Here is a 16,351-nt window from a genome sequence, read left to right as displayed (position 1 = left end):
GCAATAAGGGGGTAACTTTCTAAAGCCCGTTTTACATTATCGGGGCCTGGGACTCATCCTCCACGGGTGAGTTATGTTTTTACATGTTCAGATCACGCTATTAAAATCTACAAAATACATTACTATGCACTAGATATGGTACTAATTGAAAATACAACGAGGCTTGAAGGAACGGGGGTTTTTCTACTTCCCGAGTGAAGACGACTGCGACGGCAACCTCCTGGATATACGTTGTTTATATCAGCTGTGGCGGATGGATCTTCATTCGCCAGACGATATGTCGAGGGTTAACGACGCTCGTTCATAATATACGCCAGCGGAGCAATGAACCACGCCCGTAAGCTAGGATGATGATCGTGGCGGCGACTTATCATATGTGTACTGGGAAAGCAGCCATTGTCGCTCTCACTTTCGGTCCCTCTACGGAAATGAAAATTCAGCCTCGTGGAGTCCCGCAAATGCCGGAATCCGAGAAGGAAGAGGGAAATGTTACGCCGTCTTGCGCTGTTCGGCAAAGGTCGGACCCCGAGAATCCCTGTTGCTGCTGGGCAGAGCCGCGCTTCTGTGGATATCTAGAGAAACTGTTATATTTAGTGTGCCAACCAAGTGTATTGCCAAATTATCCAGAGGCTGTCTTCCATCTCTATCAGCCGATCCAGTATCATCAGATAAAAGGCCTCTGATATTCTTTCTATTCCTTTATTTTTCTTTTTGCCGGTTACAAACCGGCAACAATATTCGGGAGTGATTCCCTCAAGCACATCTGCCTAAGCGCTATCATGCATTGGTCTGCTTTGCACCTCCTCGCAGTAACGGGACTCGCCGCTGCCTCTGCTACGCATGATCCATGCAAGGCCCTCGAATACAGGCTCCCAGGTCGCGTCTCATACCCCGGTACAACAACCTACAATGCATCCCTGTCGTCCTACTATAGCGGTCAGGAGCGCACCTTGAGACCCGGATGTATCTTCAGGCCTACAAATACATCCGAAGTATCCCAGTTCGTCAAGTTAGTGGCTTCAGCCGATTACAAGACCAATTTCGCCGTTAGGGGTGGTGGACACACCCTCTGGACTGGCGCGGCAAACATTGACTCTGGCATCACCGTCGACCTGCGCCTCATCAACCTAGTAGAGTTGAGCGAAGATCACAAAATTGCCCGCATCGGAGGTGGCGCTGTATGGGACGACGCTTACGAGCATCTTGTACCGTATAACCTGACTGTTATGGGAGGGCGTATTCCCGGGATTGGAGTTGGTGGCTTCGCCACTGGAGGTCAGTACTCGCATTGAAGGCCGTTTTGAATAACCAAACAGCTAACCTGGCATCAGGTGGAATCACCTTCCACTCACGCGAGCGCGGGTTTAGCTGTGACAATGTGTACGGCTACGAAGTTGTTCTCGGGAGTGGTGAGATCATTTATGTCGACGAAGGCTCTCACCGGGACCTTTGGGTTGCGTTGAAAGGCGGCTCTAACAACTTCGGCATCATCACGCGTTTTGATGTAGCTACAATTCCTCAGGGCAACATGTGGTACAGTCTGCTGAGTTACAATTATACAAATGCTGCGTTGTGGGCTCACGCCAAGGCATTCAGCGATTTTATGAAGCCGAAGAATTTCGACAGCGCAGCTATGATGGGGATCTTTCTGGACTATGCAGGGGGCGAACTCCTTCTCTCTGATGCCATGTGGTACACAAAAGATGTTGAGAAACCCGCCGTTTACGACGCTTTCGCCAAGATCCCAAACTTGGGAGGTGTGGCGACGCTCACCACTACTGACAATGTCGTGGAGCTGTTTGGACAGAATATCCCATCCAACGCGCAACGGTGAGTAATAATAAGAACACACTACTATTTCCACACTGCACAAATCTAACGACTTCTCTAGTGCCTTCCAACTCACTTTTTCGTTCCGTAACCCGCCTGCCAATGTCTACATGCAGCTTTTCAAGATCTGGGAGACGGGCGTGAGCAGAATCGCGAATGTGGACGGCATGTTCATCGAGTTTTTGGTTCAGCCTCATCCTGTCACCAACGGCACCAACATGTTCGGCCTGACGCCCAAAAGGACAGACGACGTCATGATCGACATGACTGCTAGCTACGCAAACAAAGCAGACGACGTGCTAGTCCAGCGGGTCATTACGGACATTGTGAACAAGCAACGCGCACTTTTAAAGTCTGATGGGCATCTGATAGATTTCATCTACCTCAATTACGCCGATATCTCACAGAATGTTCTCAAGAGTTGGGGCAAGAATAACATTGCTAAGCTCAGAGCTGCTAGCAAGAAATACGACCCCAACGGCGTGTTTCAGAAACAGGTCCCTGGTGGTCACAAAATCCCAGCATAGGTCTTCTGAACTTGTTTATTGCTCTGCGGCGAATACAAGGAGATGGGCGCGCTTTATGGCACATGAGCCAAGTTCAGGACCGAAAGCCTACTTACATCTGATTAGGTAGAGGCTTGAGGTATAATACGAGCCTTTACTTATCGGAAAGAGGAGAGTATAGAGTTTACAAGCAAGGGTGATATGAATGACCGATTTGGACGCGATATATGAAAGGAATTGATTTTGAAGAAGATCTGATCTGATGGATTCATAGCATGTTGTCGAATTGGCAGATTCCGGGCTGCATGCTGTGTTTCCAGATATGGATGAGATTCGTACGGCGAGATCTTCTGGCATCATGGCTCTGGCGCTGGTGGAATGCTGAGAACATTCTCACAGCACGAGAGCCAATATGTGTTTGTGTTTCTCGTGTAAAAGATCGGTTATATCTTTACAACAAATTTTCTTATCTTTGAACTTTCTGGTGTTCACGCCAAGCCGTAGTTAAATCATGCTGAGCCGCTTCGATTTCCTTCGACAGATGTGCCACTAGCCGGTCATGTGCGATTGCTGGCAATCCAGGAAAGGGCAGATTGGCATCGACATCCCGCTCTATTGAGTGTGATGTACTAGTCTGCTTGATACGAGCCGAAAGTGTGTCGACTAGACGCTGCAGCTGTGCGAGCTCCTTGAGTATCACTTGGGCCTGGATATCCCAATCCAAGGAGAAACTGTCGACAGTATGATCCCCAATCGTGACAGCCTGATAAATCACCTTCTCTGGCGAAGATTTGTGCTCATCGAAGTCATCCTCGCCGCCGAAGGAGCTTCTAGGGCGTCGGGAAAAGCACGCACGGATCATCGCTCGATACCATACCGCGAGCCGAGAGCAGAGAAATGCTATCAGGACCTGATTCTGAGGACGAAGAGCGCACTTGCACTGTAGCATGCGGCAAACTGACATGCCGGCCTCTTTGTTGTCTCTGAGGACAGACCCCGACATGCGTGCTAGCTCGGGACCACTAGCACCCTGGGTTCCGCAGCTGTCGCGACGATTTCTAAGAGAAAGGCAACTATTTTCGCGAATGTGGAGTAAGAGGAGGGTTCGGGTCGCAGTAATAATGCAAGGAGGGCGGCATTCAGCGGGACAAGAAGATGTCATCGTTGTAGGGGGTGGTGTTAGAACAGGGATTGTTAGTGAGTCCTTGAGGCCAAAAGGCAGAGTAGAGAGGGACGAAGAGTTGGCGGGCAGATTATTCGGAAGCGTAGAGTAATCCAACATCGGCTCATCACAATGATCAGAACTAAGGGCATAGTCCGTAGAAAAATCAGAGTTCGTGTTGGGACCAGAATTGGCACTAGATTCGAGGGGCGTGCTTCCGAGGAGAGAATGCAGATATGCAGTAGAAATAAAATCATCATTCAAGTGAACATTAGGAGCCTCGAATGGTGGCTCTCCGAATAGAATATTCTTTGCAGCGTAACCTGCGGGTGGGTTTCGCGGATCGGCAGGTTGCATACATTGGGATATTGTTGGAAGCCGATCATCGTCACTGCCGGGAAGCAGCAGCGGAAAAGGCCCCAAATCCTTGCCGAAGTTTATATCAAAAGCACCCAGCGACTCCAAAGAAGCGTGATCAAGATCGCGAGCATTATCTGTCGGCGGCGTCACTTGACCTGAATGCCAAAATAGGCCATCAAGTTGGCCATCTAGTCGGGGATGACTCGACTGTTTAATGGAGTGCCCTGAGCGACACTGATGTCGAGGACATGTGCACGGTGACCTGTCCATACAGAAATCCCCATCGTCCATGACAGGGGTGCCCATATTGGTGAAAGGCCACGAGGTCGCAATATCAAGATACCTGTACTGAACACCGTAGGAGCCGGGGAACAGGAAAGAGAAAGGGAGAAATAGGGCAATGGACCAGTTAGTCGTGCGCATGCTCCAGCCCTCCCCAGGGGTTGGTGCTCAGCACTTTATAACTTTCGAGATCATGTATCTTTTGTACGCTATGTGCATACAAAAACTACAGCGTCTTTTTTTAGGCACTCTATTCAGCTAAGGAAAATTTAGGTCTCTCTATACGATGATATAGGACTTCATTTGGCCTCGTATCACTCCGAATAACAAATAATAAATATTGGAAGAGTAGTCAAAGCTTCCAAGTTGTACCACTTCGTCTAGTCCACATTATAGATTGTTGTAGGGTAGGTCTTATACCTACACTTTGGTTATTGAGAATGGAGCCTGAGTAGTGAATCAATACAAACCCACCTACGGAGTATGTAATCTACAATTGATTAGGTATTTTGAGTTATTTTTTAGCTATTTCGTGTGTACTCCGTACCTTTGGTATATATAGCAAACAAAAGATACCTGGCGAGGGTTGGTGCGCGGGCACCCTTGAGTCCTAGACAAACATGGAGGACACCCTGTCTAACAATATTCCTTCCCCAGGACGCCATTCATTCTTCTCTCAAAGTCCCCCGGCAATGCAAAAAACCCCAAAAAGCATTATATTAACCATTTTCAACCCGGATGGGCACTGCATCTTCACATGGTAAAAATCGCGGCCGAAATACTATACGAGCACCGGAGTGGGGGTTCGTTACAAGGCGTATTTCAATGCTTATGTTGCATCGCTTAGGCTCCCAATCGCTCAATCGGTCTCGGTGTAGGCAGATCAGCTTAAAAGTCGACTATTTTTAGCGACAACAGTCGAAAGATCAAGGGCAACTGGCGGGGATTCCCGATTAGGGGCCGGGCTAAACGGGCCGCTCGGCTGTGGAACCCACATATCTCGATTCAGCTCCAGGTCTCTCGGCGTCTCTTGGATGCCTAGCAGATGAAAGCTTAGTCTTTTGTTACAGTTCTTGATCACAGAGTATTCAACCTCTATCACGCAGGTTGGTTGTGTATGGATTCCTAGGGATGGATCAGCGGAACTCGCAATACGAGATCAAACCCGAGAGAGTTACAGCGACTGGGCAAAAGTATTCACACCCCTGTTTTAGTTATACGGGTCTCTTGGTACGGAGCGCCGCCCCTTGTCTTCGTATTATGACTGGTCGAGCATCACATTGTCAGCAGAATATTTACCTAGTGGGCGTGTTCACTGCACTCCGTACGGAGTACTCCGTGCGTGTTTGAGTATGCAGGAACGCCCCAATATGGATAATGTATCCAACGGGGCCAACTCATGTTCCGTTCCTCGAAAATGAATAGACGGGCATGAAGCTTTCGACTAGTGAAGACCAAAACACCAAACCGTTCATAGGTGGCATCAGTGGAGTGGCCGCTGACTAGGTTCTTCACATACTAGAGAGCCGCTTGACTTTACAAAATCCTTCATCTGAGCATACGATATAAACAGTGACCACCAAGAAAATATGGAGCCTACACAATCTCAATCATCGCCAACACCAAATACGGCGGCTCCACCTCCCACATCTTCACAGTCTCAAAAGCTCAAGGATTCATGTGACAATTGTTCCTCCTCGAAAGTGCGCTGTACGAAAGAGAAGCCATCGTGTTCACGATGCGAAAAATCTGGATATACATGTTTCTATAGCCCTGCACGAAGAGTTGGACGACCATACCGATCTAAAGAACCTTCACCGACAGAAAAAGAAAAAGACGGCGAGGAACCAGAACGGCAACACCCTACCAAGGCTACAAGGACGAGGCAATGTGTAGATGGCGGAGACAGATCATCTTCTCGATTAAAAACAGTGTCTTCCTGTGTGGACGCGGGCCGCAATAGCTCCATCGCCATTCTCAGACCCAATCGAAATGATACATCCTTCAAAAGGCAACGAAAAGGAAATGTGGCTGAAATTCATAGGCGCAAGGTCGACCCAGATTGCGTGTTGGTCGTCATGGACCTGTTCTCGGAATTGGAAGTTCCAAACGAGCAGCTCAGGCGCTCATCGTTAGTAGATACCTGCCTAGCGAACTCGACGGCGCAGACTATCATCGCCGTACTTCGCCGTCTCTTCACTATTTTGATATGTCCTTGCTCGGAGCGCGCTGAGGTGGGCATGTTGATATATGCCATCTGCATGACTATCGTCGATATGCACGCCATGACAATCACCAAGTCCGTTCGCAACGATTCATCGCCGCCGCCACCGGTGCTGGGTCGGACGGGCCTTTGGGATGATCATGGAGCATCTGCTCAAGAGACGCCGGAAAGCGAAGCCGTGGCTATGCTGGTATTAGGAGAGCTATCCAAGATGGCCAAGTTGGTTTTGCAATTCATCGAGCGGTACAGTGAAGATGTGGAGGGTAAACAGCGCCTTCCGGAAGGCCACGACATCCCAATCGACTTTTTGCCGGCTTTGGGCAACCTCATGCGGGAGAGATTGCAGCAAATTACAAACGATGCAACATATTGGCTCGGATAGCCTGCAGTTTAGATATTTTTATATTTGTACCGCATAGTTTGAATTAGGTTTCTCATGTGGCTGACGACAATGCAATTTGTTCTCATTCTGTCTTTGCATCTAACAATACTGCTTGATCCAATCCTTGAATTCCTTCACGGTAGGACATTCTAAAAACAAAGAACTTCTAGCCTCCAATCTCAACTCATTTCGGAATTTCTCAGCCAGCACAAGAGACATGAGAGAATCAACACCCAGTTCGGGGAAGGTGGCCTCATCGGTGAGGTCCGAGGGTGGATAACCAGTTTCTTGTCCAATCAACCGAAGGCAATCAGTAATCACAGCAGGTTCGTTGACAACAACCGTAGGGGATGTAGACTCGAAAATGCGTGGCGTTGACGGTAGGGTTGTTTCAGCAGGAACAAGAGGCTTGGGCAACGGTGCCGGGGTAGGTTGTGTTGTTGATGTCTTTTCAACATCCGCTGCAGATGTCGCAAACATGGCTCCCAGAAGAGCTCTCGGTATGCGTCGGAATTTGATTTCGCCCAACAATCCCACAATCTCATCCCCTCGTAACACGTAAAGATCACCCAGGAACGTATTAGGGTCGCCCTGCTCTGGAATCATATGCACATAGCTCGTATACTTCACGCCAGGCTCGAAAGTCTCTATGCAACGCAGATCCTTCCATCCAGGCGTGATGTAAGCAAACTGCTTCGTATTCGTCACATCACTTGCATTCATGACGAATCCAGCCAATTGAAACAAACTGTCAGTCCAGTGAGGGGGGTGTGCCACTTCCCGTGTCTATCCACTGGGAGGCAGATTTCCGCACAGGCCTCGAATTGATTGAGCACGACTGACTGCATGCCTTGGTAAAGGGGACCGTAATCGACGATGTTTCTGAAGAGCTCGTACACCATGCTCCTTGAAAGACGACTTGTTTCTCCTGTGGAGGCCATTGCCATGAGTGTGTCGATGCGCGACTTCAGCAGATGACTTTGGCGCCCCCATTCCTTTGTCCATGCGATTGGATTATCATAGATGATTGTCGCTGTAGCAAAGGAGTCTTTCGAGCGCTGACCACTAACTGATTGAGTGTACCATGTGATGTTGGTAGTAGATGTGGCTTGATTGAGTATTGCTTCAATCTGGAGCAGCTGAGACCCTAAACTGCTCTGGTCAAGCTTCTGAGCACTTCGAACGACCATATTGGTGAGGTTCATTGAAGGTTGCTCATCAGAGGGGGCAATAAGCCTGTACATATATGAGCCCAGAGTAAGAGCCATGTCTGTCCAGATTGACTAGTTTCGAAAGGGTAAGCAGGAAAGAAACACACAAGAGTGTAGAGGACTCACAGCAGACACCACGCCGATTCCGTTTATAGTATGCCCCATAACTGCATTCATGAAGTCAGGCCGTTTCACGTCGGTTACAGCAGTGAGTTCAACAGTTGAGTCGGTTACTTTCTGGGAAACAATTTGTTGCACAGAGGTACTGTCGATAGACTGTCTGGATGGTATGGTCTGTTTTCCTCCTCTTTGTGCATTGCCCTTGTCTAGAGCCCATGTGCCCTCATACTGAATCCAGTGGTTCTTGTTATTCCACCGGTAGGCGCCTAGCCTCAAAACGTTGTATGAATATTCTTCTGGCCTGAAGTATTCATTCCAGCATACATTTAGCCCTTCACAATGCATTGCTGCCATAGCTTTGGTCAAGGTAACATGGTTGTCTTCGCCCTTCCGCAAGGATTGGACGACAGGGGTGGCAGAGACGTGACTCTTAACAAATGAAGAGCAAAGCGCATGATGGCCGACCTCGAGCCAGACCGCTTCTTCCGTGATTGCTAGTTTCCTGGCGGTGTTCATCGTGCCGAGGAAATTGACTGGTTCTCTGGATGCACGGCGAAGGTATTTCGCGTCCACGGTATTGCCATCAAAGATGCAGTTTCCAAGCAGAGTAGAGATGATGGGGATCTGAGGAGGATGAAACGTGATATGTCTCGCAGTTTGCTCGAATTCATCCAGAATAGGATCGAGTTGAGCAGTGTGGAATGCGAAAGGGAGATCCAACTCCGTACACTTTATGCCACTTGCTTCCAGACTTGAGCGCACAACTTCGATCTCCTCACGAACTCCGCTAATCACAGTCGACATCACGTCGTTCATACATGAGATTTCGTAGACGTGGGATTCGGAAATGTTCCGAATTTCTTCAACGCTCGCACGAACGGATAGCATGACATGGCTGCCTGCGGTACAAGAAGCCATGACAAGCTCTGCCCGTCGCCCAACGAGATATATCGCATCTGCAGGCGAGAGAACCCTAGCAGCTACCAAGGCGGCATACTCACCAAGACTATGGCCCATGACAAAACTGGGACGAATGCCCAGAAGCTCCCACAATTTCAAAAGTGCAATCTCAAGAACCAGAATTGCCAGCTGTGAGAGGATTGGTGAAAGGACGTTGACTCCTTCGGTTCTTTCCAATGTTTCAAAAACAGAGGGAAATCCCAAATTCTGGGAAATCTTATCCAACTGGGCAACCTGATCGCGGAAGAAGGGGAAACTGCGCAGAAGCTGTGCTGCTGCTCCACGGTAGAACGCACCCTGTCCCGTGAAAACGAACACAACACCCGGGGCCGTAGCTGGAACTGGTCGCAAGCTCTCAACCTTTTCAATTGAAGAGTCAAGGAAACTTATGAGTTGGGCTTTATTTGTGGCAGAGGTTGCAATGCGTGTATGATGGTGCATCCGTCGGGCACAGGTGGTGTAGGAAAGGTCGCCAAGAGTCACGTCACGATTTGCGTTAATATAATGGATCAGAGACTTGACGTTTTGCTTGAGGGACGCCTTGCTCTTTGCAGAAATGGTGATTGGGTACGCAGCCCGTGATCCTGGGGTCACCTTGGGCTTGCGCGGAGCATCTTCCAAGAGTAGCGTTGTGTTTCCACCATGGGCTCCAAAGCTGTTGACTATAGCATATCGTCCCCCCTTTTTAGGCCTGGGCCACTTGGTATGCTCCATGACAAGACCAGTGTTGCGATTGTGCGTATTTTGGATCACGATTGGGTTTATCTCTGTCGTGATACCAATGTGCCGGGGTATTTCCTCATTTTCAAAGGCAAGGAGAGCTTTTATCAAAGAAGTTACCCCTGCTGCTGCCTCTCCGTGGCCGATATTGGCCTTGACGGCCCCGAGATGAAGTCGTTGCTGTCGGGTCTGAGTGAGCGGGGCGAAGACACTAGCGACAGACTCGGATTCGACAGCGTCGCCTGCTTGGGTTCCAGTTCCGTGCAGCTCAACATAGCTCACATCCAACGGACTGACTCCAGCAGTGTGCAGCAGCTGTCGATAGTTGGCTTTCTGAGCCCCGGCATGGGGATGAGTAATGGATACTGCTTCACACGAGTGGTTGGTGGCACCGGAGACGATTGTAGCAATGATGGGATCATTGTCTGCCTGTGCATCTTCCAGCCTTTTGATAACAACAGAGCCTACCCCGTCTGATCGACAATAGCCATCCGCGCTCTTGTCCCAGACCTTGCATTGACCTGTCTGGGACAGAAAGTGGCCCTTGGAAAGCATGCAGTAAATGTCGGAGTTGGTAATGACGTTCAATCCTCCCGCAATCACCATATCAGTTTCACCAGCCCATAGAGATGAGCAGGCCGCATTGACTGCCGCCAAACCGCTCGAGCAAGCAGTATCAATGTTGAAGCTTGGACCACCGAATTTGAAAAAATAATTGATGCGGCCGTTTCCAAAGGCACGTTCTCCTCCAGGAATACCGTACGTGCCGATTTGTTGCCCAGCGTTTGTCTCACGATAGTCATCACTGGCCTGCCCATAGAAAGTGCCAACTCGCTTCGTGCACGTTGAGGCGGTCCGATCTGGACTGTATCCAGACATCTCCAGGGCCTCATATGCTGTGACTAGGGCAAGGCGCTGCATGGGATCGGTTTGATCAGCCTAGTTAGGCCTTTGTCAGTAAGCCGGCATGAGGTATCGCTGGGAGATCGAGATAATTGAGAAAACTTACCTCACGTGGGGACATATTGAAGAATCCGCTGTCGAATAGACCTGGATGGTCAATGAAATTTCCAAATGGAGACTCTGTTGCATTTGTGGTCTTCCCAGTCGGATCAAAATGAGTCTCCAAGTCGAATCGGTCTTTTGGGACTGTGGTGCAGGTGTTGCGGCCCTCCATCAACAGCTTCCAAAATAACTCTGGGTCCTTTGCTCCTCCTGGTAGACGGCAGGACATGCCCACAATGGCAAGCTTTTGGGAAGGGTTTAAACTTGGAAGATTCGTTTCTTTGTAGATCCAGTCCATTAAGTTCTGTGGTTTCAGCTGGATGTTTGTAAGACTAGCCTCAATGCTTGCGAGAATCTGGTCCGAGGCCACGGAGCGATGAAACTGATAAACCTCACATTCTTTGGACTCAACGCTGGAAAGGCTCAATGTGATACCCGAGATGAGCTTGTCAGGAAACAGAGGCATAGTCAATGCCTCCGTGCAAATTGCCTCGTATAGCTGTGCTGCATTATCGGCAATGAATGGCTTTCCCGAGTTCGGAGACAGCAATGGAATATACACCGGACGACGGTTTTCCTTCGCACTTCCAAAGTCTCTCAGAATTCCATGGATATCTTCGCGGCTGTAAATATGTGAGACATGACAGAGACCTCCGTAAATGGGGAGTGGAGATCGTTTCGCGTTTCGCAGCAGGGGCGAATGGCGGAAGAGGCTTTCTAGACGAGATGGAGGTCCGGTAATTCCCACCGAAATTGAGTCTGCGTGGCTGATGCATATCCGACAAATATCCGAGTTCTTCTTCGAGAGGTTAGTCTGAGATAAGCTAAAGTTTGGGATAACCTCTTCACATACTGTGTCCGTATTATACGCATCCAGTGCATCTTGGACCTCTGCCACATTCAGTCCAGCTACCACGTATGCCCAGCTTTTGCGAGTCTCACCCTGGGGCTCAAGCATATGTGATATCTGGCCAACGTGCAATCCAAAGCGGAAGGCCACCCGTACACTGGTAGAGCCAGTGTGGGCAAGCTCAAACAGGGATGAAGATGTGGCTACAGCTGCTGCTGAGAACAGTCCTATGCTCATTCCTGCAAGGACCATTCCATTGGAAACGGGGAGGTCATATAGGATACCTTGGGACTCATAATGCCTAGGGTTGTTAGTACAGTCCTCCTCAAAAGAAAGCATATATGTCCCATGGTGACATACCCAATAAGCATTCCAAGCTCCAGCACACAAAGCAATGCTCCTTCGAGTGCTCCTCCGGCAGGGAACTTTTGCAAATCTTCCAGGTTTTCCACCCAGGCCATGATGGATTGGGGAGGAGGGAAGGCATCTTGCATGTGTCGAGGCATAGCAAGTATCTCTTCCTTCAATCCAATGGTACATTCCTTCAAAAATGTGGCTAACAAGGGTAGCCTCCTTTCACGACTCCATCGTTGCAAAGACTCAAAAAGGGTTGAAAGCCTATCATGAGGAAAGGTATGACTGAACAAAAGAAAACGAGATGTGACCCCTTCTTCAGAAGATGTGGATGGGGTGTACATCTTTCTCAAAATCATAAGATACAATACCTAAAACGATCAATAGAGTGAGATGTAGCATATTTTAAATGTTTAGCTCTATATTATGTGGACAATCATATTGTACGTGGTGTCCCGCTAAGATCTCACGCTAGCCCTTCGCCCTCCTTACCTCTGTACAGTTAGGCACCCCTATGATGTTGCAGTAAGCCCGGGGTCCGGTCATGACAATGGGATTCTAGGGGTAATAACAGTTCGGATAATTTTGTCCACGGCCTGCGAAGTTGTCGGGGTAATATCAAAGTTTCTGGTGGCTATGATCTCCTCGTTTCAAGTGCAGTTAACTGACAGTAAGCTGGAATGACTCTGCCGCTAGCCTAGATTGAATACGAAGGGCTTATTCTGGTATCAGTTGCAGCTGATTCCACGTATTGTCAATGAATTTAACTGTCCGCACACCCTTGTGGTCTATTTCTCCGAGGGGTCTAGCTAGCCTAAACTGACCGTGTAGACAGAGGCGTTCCATCTATCTTTGAAGCACGAACCACTGCTTCTCTGACCCCCCTACCACTGTAAAGGCCAGTTTTCCCTCCTCAGCTAGTTTATACAGGACCTGTATTATGAACGGCCCAACCATCATTTCTAGTGCCGTTCCGTAAAGACGGGATGTGACTTCCCGAGCTGTCAACAACGTCCTCTCCTTCGAGCTACCTCCCATAAATGTAGAATAAACAGCCTTTTCAAGCACCGCCCAATGCCTGGCGTACACTATGAGCTTGGCGGTTAGATCTTCAATCACGGCGCCATGCCCGGGGTATCCAACTCTTATACCCTCGCTATGCACTCTTTGCCTCATCTTTTCAATGCTCTTAAGATATACTCCTAAGTTTTCCACGACAACACTGGTTCCATGACCTAGTATATTGTCACCTGTAAACAAAGCACCGGTTTCCTCCAAAATAAAACACATGTGGTCTGTGGAGTGTCCAGGGGTGAAGAACGCTTGGATTGTGGCCCCATTAGTCGCAAAGATTTGGCCATCATATATTGGATTTTGGCAACGGTCAGGATCTGCTTTGTAGATGGCTCCTTCAAGATGCGGATACTGAGAGATCAGTGCGCGCAGACCCCCAGTGTGATCAGAATGCCAATGAGTTAGGAGTACTTGTGAGATGCTGAGATGATGTTGTTCTAAAAAATTGACCAATGTCTCGATCCAAAGTTGACAACCCTTGGATTTAGTCAGTCTTTCATTCTAACTGTTTGGGAATTGACGTTCAAGCGAACTGACCTGGCCTGTATCTATCAAAATCCTTGTCTGGCCGCTCCCGACCAAATATGTATTTGTGCCTTGTAATTGCATGTCACCTGGATTTCCACCCAGTATTCTCACCACCTCTGCACTGAGCTCAGTCACTACAGGCAGAGCGGGTAGTTTGGAGTTCCGAATAGCAAGGTAGTCGTGCCATTCCGGCTGGGTCCATACTTGTGGAGTGAACATGGTGTTGACAGCTGTACAGACTCGCAAAGCACCCAGCGACAGCAATATTGAAGAATCGGGATACAACGACTCCGTACCTGAGTACCTAGGTATCTCGATGGCAAAGCCAAACGTGGCACTTTTGCCTACCTGTTCGGATTTGAGGCTCCAGGGCAATCATTGCGAGTCGGAGTCCGACAGTCCCCGCACGGGCTCCATGGCCCCAACAGCCTCCGGTGAGTCAAGAACAGCCCGATTGGCAGGACTCCGGCTCTGCGAAGTTCTAATTCAAGTTGCATGACGTCTTCTTTCGACGTATGCCTCAATTATAAAGTCTCAGGTTGTGGACAAAAGGCTCAAGTCTTTCATCCAACACAACCACGCACCAACACACACAATACAAGTGAAGCATTTTCGTTTTTGAGACTGAAGTGGACTATCTGATAAAATGACATCTACACAAACTGTTCCTGAGCAGTGCAGCGTACTGGTGGTGGGAGGTGGTCCAGCCGGCTCTTACGCCTCTTCGGCGCTGGCCCGAGAGGGCATCAGTGTTGTTTTGCTTGAGGCTGACAACTTCCCACGGTTAGTCTAATTGTGCTCTAACAGCCTTCATCTGCCTATTCTGACGATTTCGCAACTGTCGCTAACCTTGGCCCTAGTTATCACATTGGAGAGAGCATGCTCCCTTCGATGCGCCACTTCTTGAAGTTCATTGACTGCTATGAGAAGTTCGATGCACACGGATTCCGTGTCAAGGTAAGTGATCAGTCCTGAGACGTTAGAAATCAAAATGGAAATCATGAAAATGCTGATCTATTCGTTCTAGAACGGTGGTGCTTTCCGTCTCAATTGGTCACGCCCTGAGACATGTAAGTCGATCCAGGCTGAGCATCTCTTTATTGTCGTTCAAACCTAACTTTCACCATAGATACTGATTTCATTGCTGCCGGTGGGCCTGGTGGATACTCATGGAACGTTATCCGTTCTGAAGCTGATGAAATTCTCTTCCGTCATGCTGGTGAGAGTGGCGCTAGCATCTTCGACGGTACAAAGGTTACTAGCATTGAATTCGAGGAATCCTCCGAGGAGATTTTTGATTCCGCAAATCCCAATCCGGGAAAACCGGTTTCCGCAACTTGGTCGCGCAAGGATGGCAGCACCGGTCTGGTGAAGTTTGACTACCTCATTGATGCCAGCGGTAGGGCTGGTCTCGTTAGCACCAAATATTTAAAGAACCGTCGATACAACCAAGGTCTCAAAAATGTGGCCAGCTGGGCCTACTGGAATGGCGGTGGTACTTACGGCGTGGGAACCCACAAGGTCGGCGCGCCGTACTTTGAGGCATTGAAAGGCAAGGAGCTCCTCGCAAATACTCCTCGGCACTTTGCTAACCAATCTCATAAGTGCAGATGCCAGCGGCTGGGTTTGGTTTATCCCCCTTCACAATGGTACCCACTCGGTGGGTATTGTTATGAACCAGGCCAAGGCAACCGAAAGGAAGAAAGCTTTGGATTCACCTTCTAGCAAGGATTTCTATCTTGAAAATCTGAACCTGGTTCCAGGTATCAAGGCATTGCTTGAGAAGGGTGAGCTCGTCAGTGAGGTCAAGTCTGCATCCGACTGGTCTTACAGTGCATCATCATACGCCTTCCCCCATGTTCGTATTGCTGGAGATGCAGGATGCTTCATTGATCCTTTCTTCTCTTCCGGGGTTCACCTTGCCCTGTCCAGTGGATTGACTGCTGCAGTGACCATTTCTGCTGCTATCCGTGGGGACGTCACGGAGAAGGAGGCAGCGAAATGGCACTCCAGCAAGGTTGCCGAGGGATACACCCGCTTCCTTCTTGTCGTTCTCAGCTCCCTCAAGCAGATTCGGGGTGGTGATGAGCCGGTCTTGAATGACTGGGATGAGGAGAGTTTTGAACGCGCCTTTGATCACTTCCGCCCTAGTAAGTGGCTTTCACACGCTCTCTTTCCGATGAATGGTTGGGCTAATAATATCGACAGTCATTCAGGGTACTGCGGATGCAGACTCCGAGAAAAAATTGAGCACTGAAGAGATTTCCAAGACCATTGACTTCTGCTTCCGAGCTTTCGCTCATGTTCCCGTTGAGCGGAAGGATGCTCTGCTTGAGAAAATGAAGAACCATGGGGTTTCTGACCCAACCGCCACGGACCTCAAGACCCGCGAAGCCCTTGAGGAATTGAAGAATACCCTCTCACCCGCAGAGTTGGAAATCATGAACACTATTCGCGGGCGCCGCATGATCCGTGCAGAGGATTCATTGAACATCGACAATTACAGGCTGGATTCCATCAATGGTATGGCACCTCACCTTGAGCGAGGGAATTTGACTCTTCGTAAGGCGGAAATCAACAAGATTGATGTCTCAAAGAAGGACCTGCTTTCCTTCCTTAGTGGTGAAGCTGCAGAAGGAAAGCACCACGGGACCGAAGAGACCAAGGGCCCAGCGGCAGTTGTGACGGAAGTTGCGGAGTTCGCAACTTGAAATCATCTGGAGAAAGACTCCAATGGCCATAGAATGGCAGTTGCATTTTTTTATTTATTTTCCCAGGGATTG

General features: G+C 49.1%; 5 protein-coding genes across 5 annotated transcripts; 3 read left to right on the top strand and 2 right to left on the bottom strand.

Annotated features, from left to right (window-relative positions):
- Positions 1–779: 779 nt before the first annotated feature.
- On the top strand, positions 780–2,357 carry N7457_001315 (FAD-binding oxidoreductase; the record flags this gene model as incomplete). Its single annotated transcript, XM_057172361.1, has 3 exons — positions 780–1,275; positions 1,332–1,830; positions 1,892–2,357. 3 exons carry the CDS (start codon positions 780–782, stop codon positions 2,355–2,357), a joined length of 1,461 nt encoding a protein of 486 aa, XP_057036264.1.
- Positions 2,358–2,802: 445 nt separating this feature from the next.
- Positions 2,803–4,164, bottom strand: N7457_001314 (uncharacterized protein; the record flags this gene model as incomplete). Its single annotated transcript, XM_057172360.1, has 1 exon — positions 2,803–4,164. One exon carries the CDS (start codon positions 4,162–4,164, stop codon positions 2,803–2,805), a length of 1,362 nt encoding a protein of 453 aa, XP_057036263.1.
- A 2,054-nt stretch (positions 4,165–6,218) lies between these two features.
- N7457_001313 (uncharacterized protein) lies at positions 6,219–6,746 on the top strand (the record flags this gene model as incomplete). The annotated part of the gene is made up of 1 exon (XM_057172359.1): positions 6,219–6,746. The coding sequence occupies one exon, from the start codon at positions 6,219–6,221 to the stop codon at positions 6,744–6,746; it is 528 nt and encodes a 175-aa protein (XP_057036262.1).
- A 99-nt stretch (positions 6,747–6,845) lies between these two features.
- On the bottom strand, positions 6,846–12,106 carry nscA (non-reducing polyketide synthase nscA; the record flags this gene model as incomplete). The annotated part of the gene is made up of 6 exons (XM_057172358.1): positions 6,846–7,436; positions 7,496–8,029; positions 8,084–10,696; positions 10,767–11,561; positions 11,616–11,913; positions 11,973–12,106. 6 exons carry the CDS (start codon positions 12,104–12,106, stop codon positions 6,846–6,848), a joined length of 4,965 nt encoding a protein of 1,654 aa, XP_057036261.1.
- Positions 12,107–14,214: 2,108 nt separating this feature from the next.
- Positions 14,215–16,279, top strand: N7457_001311 (NAD(P)/FAD-dependent oxidoreductase; the record flags this gene model as incomplete). Its single annotated transcript, XM_057172357.1, has 6 exons — positions 14,215–14,351; positions 14,429–14,525; positions 14,596–14,638; positions 14,698–15,100; positions 15,174–15,718; positions 15,777–16,279. The coding sequence occupies 6 exons, from the start codon at positions 14,215–14,217 to the stop codon at positions 16,277–16,279; spliced, it is 1,728 nt and encodes a 575-aa protein (XP_057036260.1).
- Between the last annotated feature and the right edge of the window lie 72 nt (positions 16,280–16,351).

This window comes from Penicillium paradoxum (assembly GCF_028828445.1).
Source record: "Penicillium paradoxum strain IBT 22861 chromosome Unknown utg000002l_segment0_segment0, whole genome shotgun sequence".
NCBI classification, from domain to species: Eukaryota; Fungi; Ascomycota; class Eurotiomycetes; order Eurotiales; family Aspergillaceae; genus Penicillium; species Penicillium paradoxum.
Note: the sequence above shows the minus strand (reverse complement) of the source record. Positions and strands in the feature narration are given on the sequence as shown.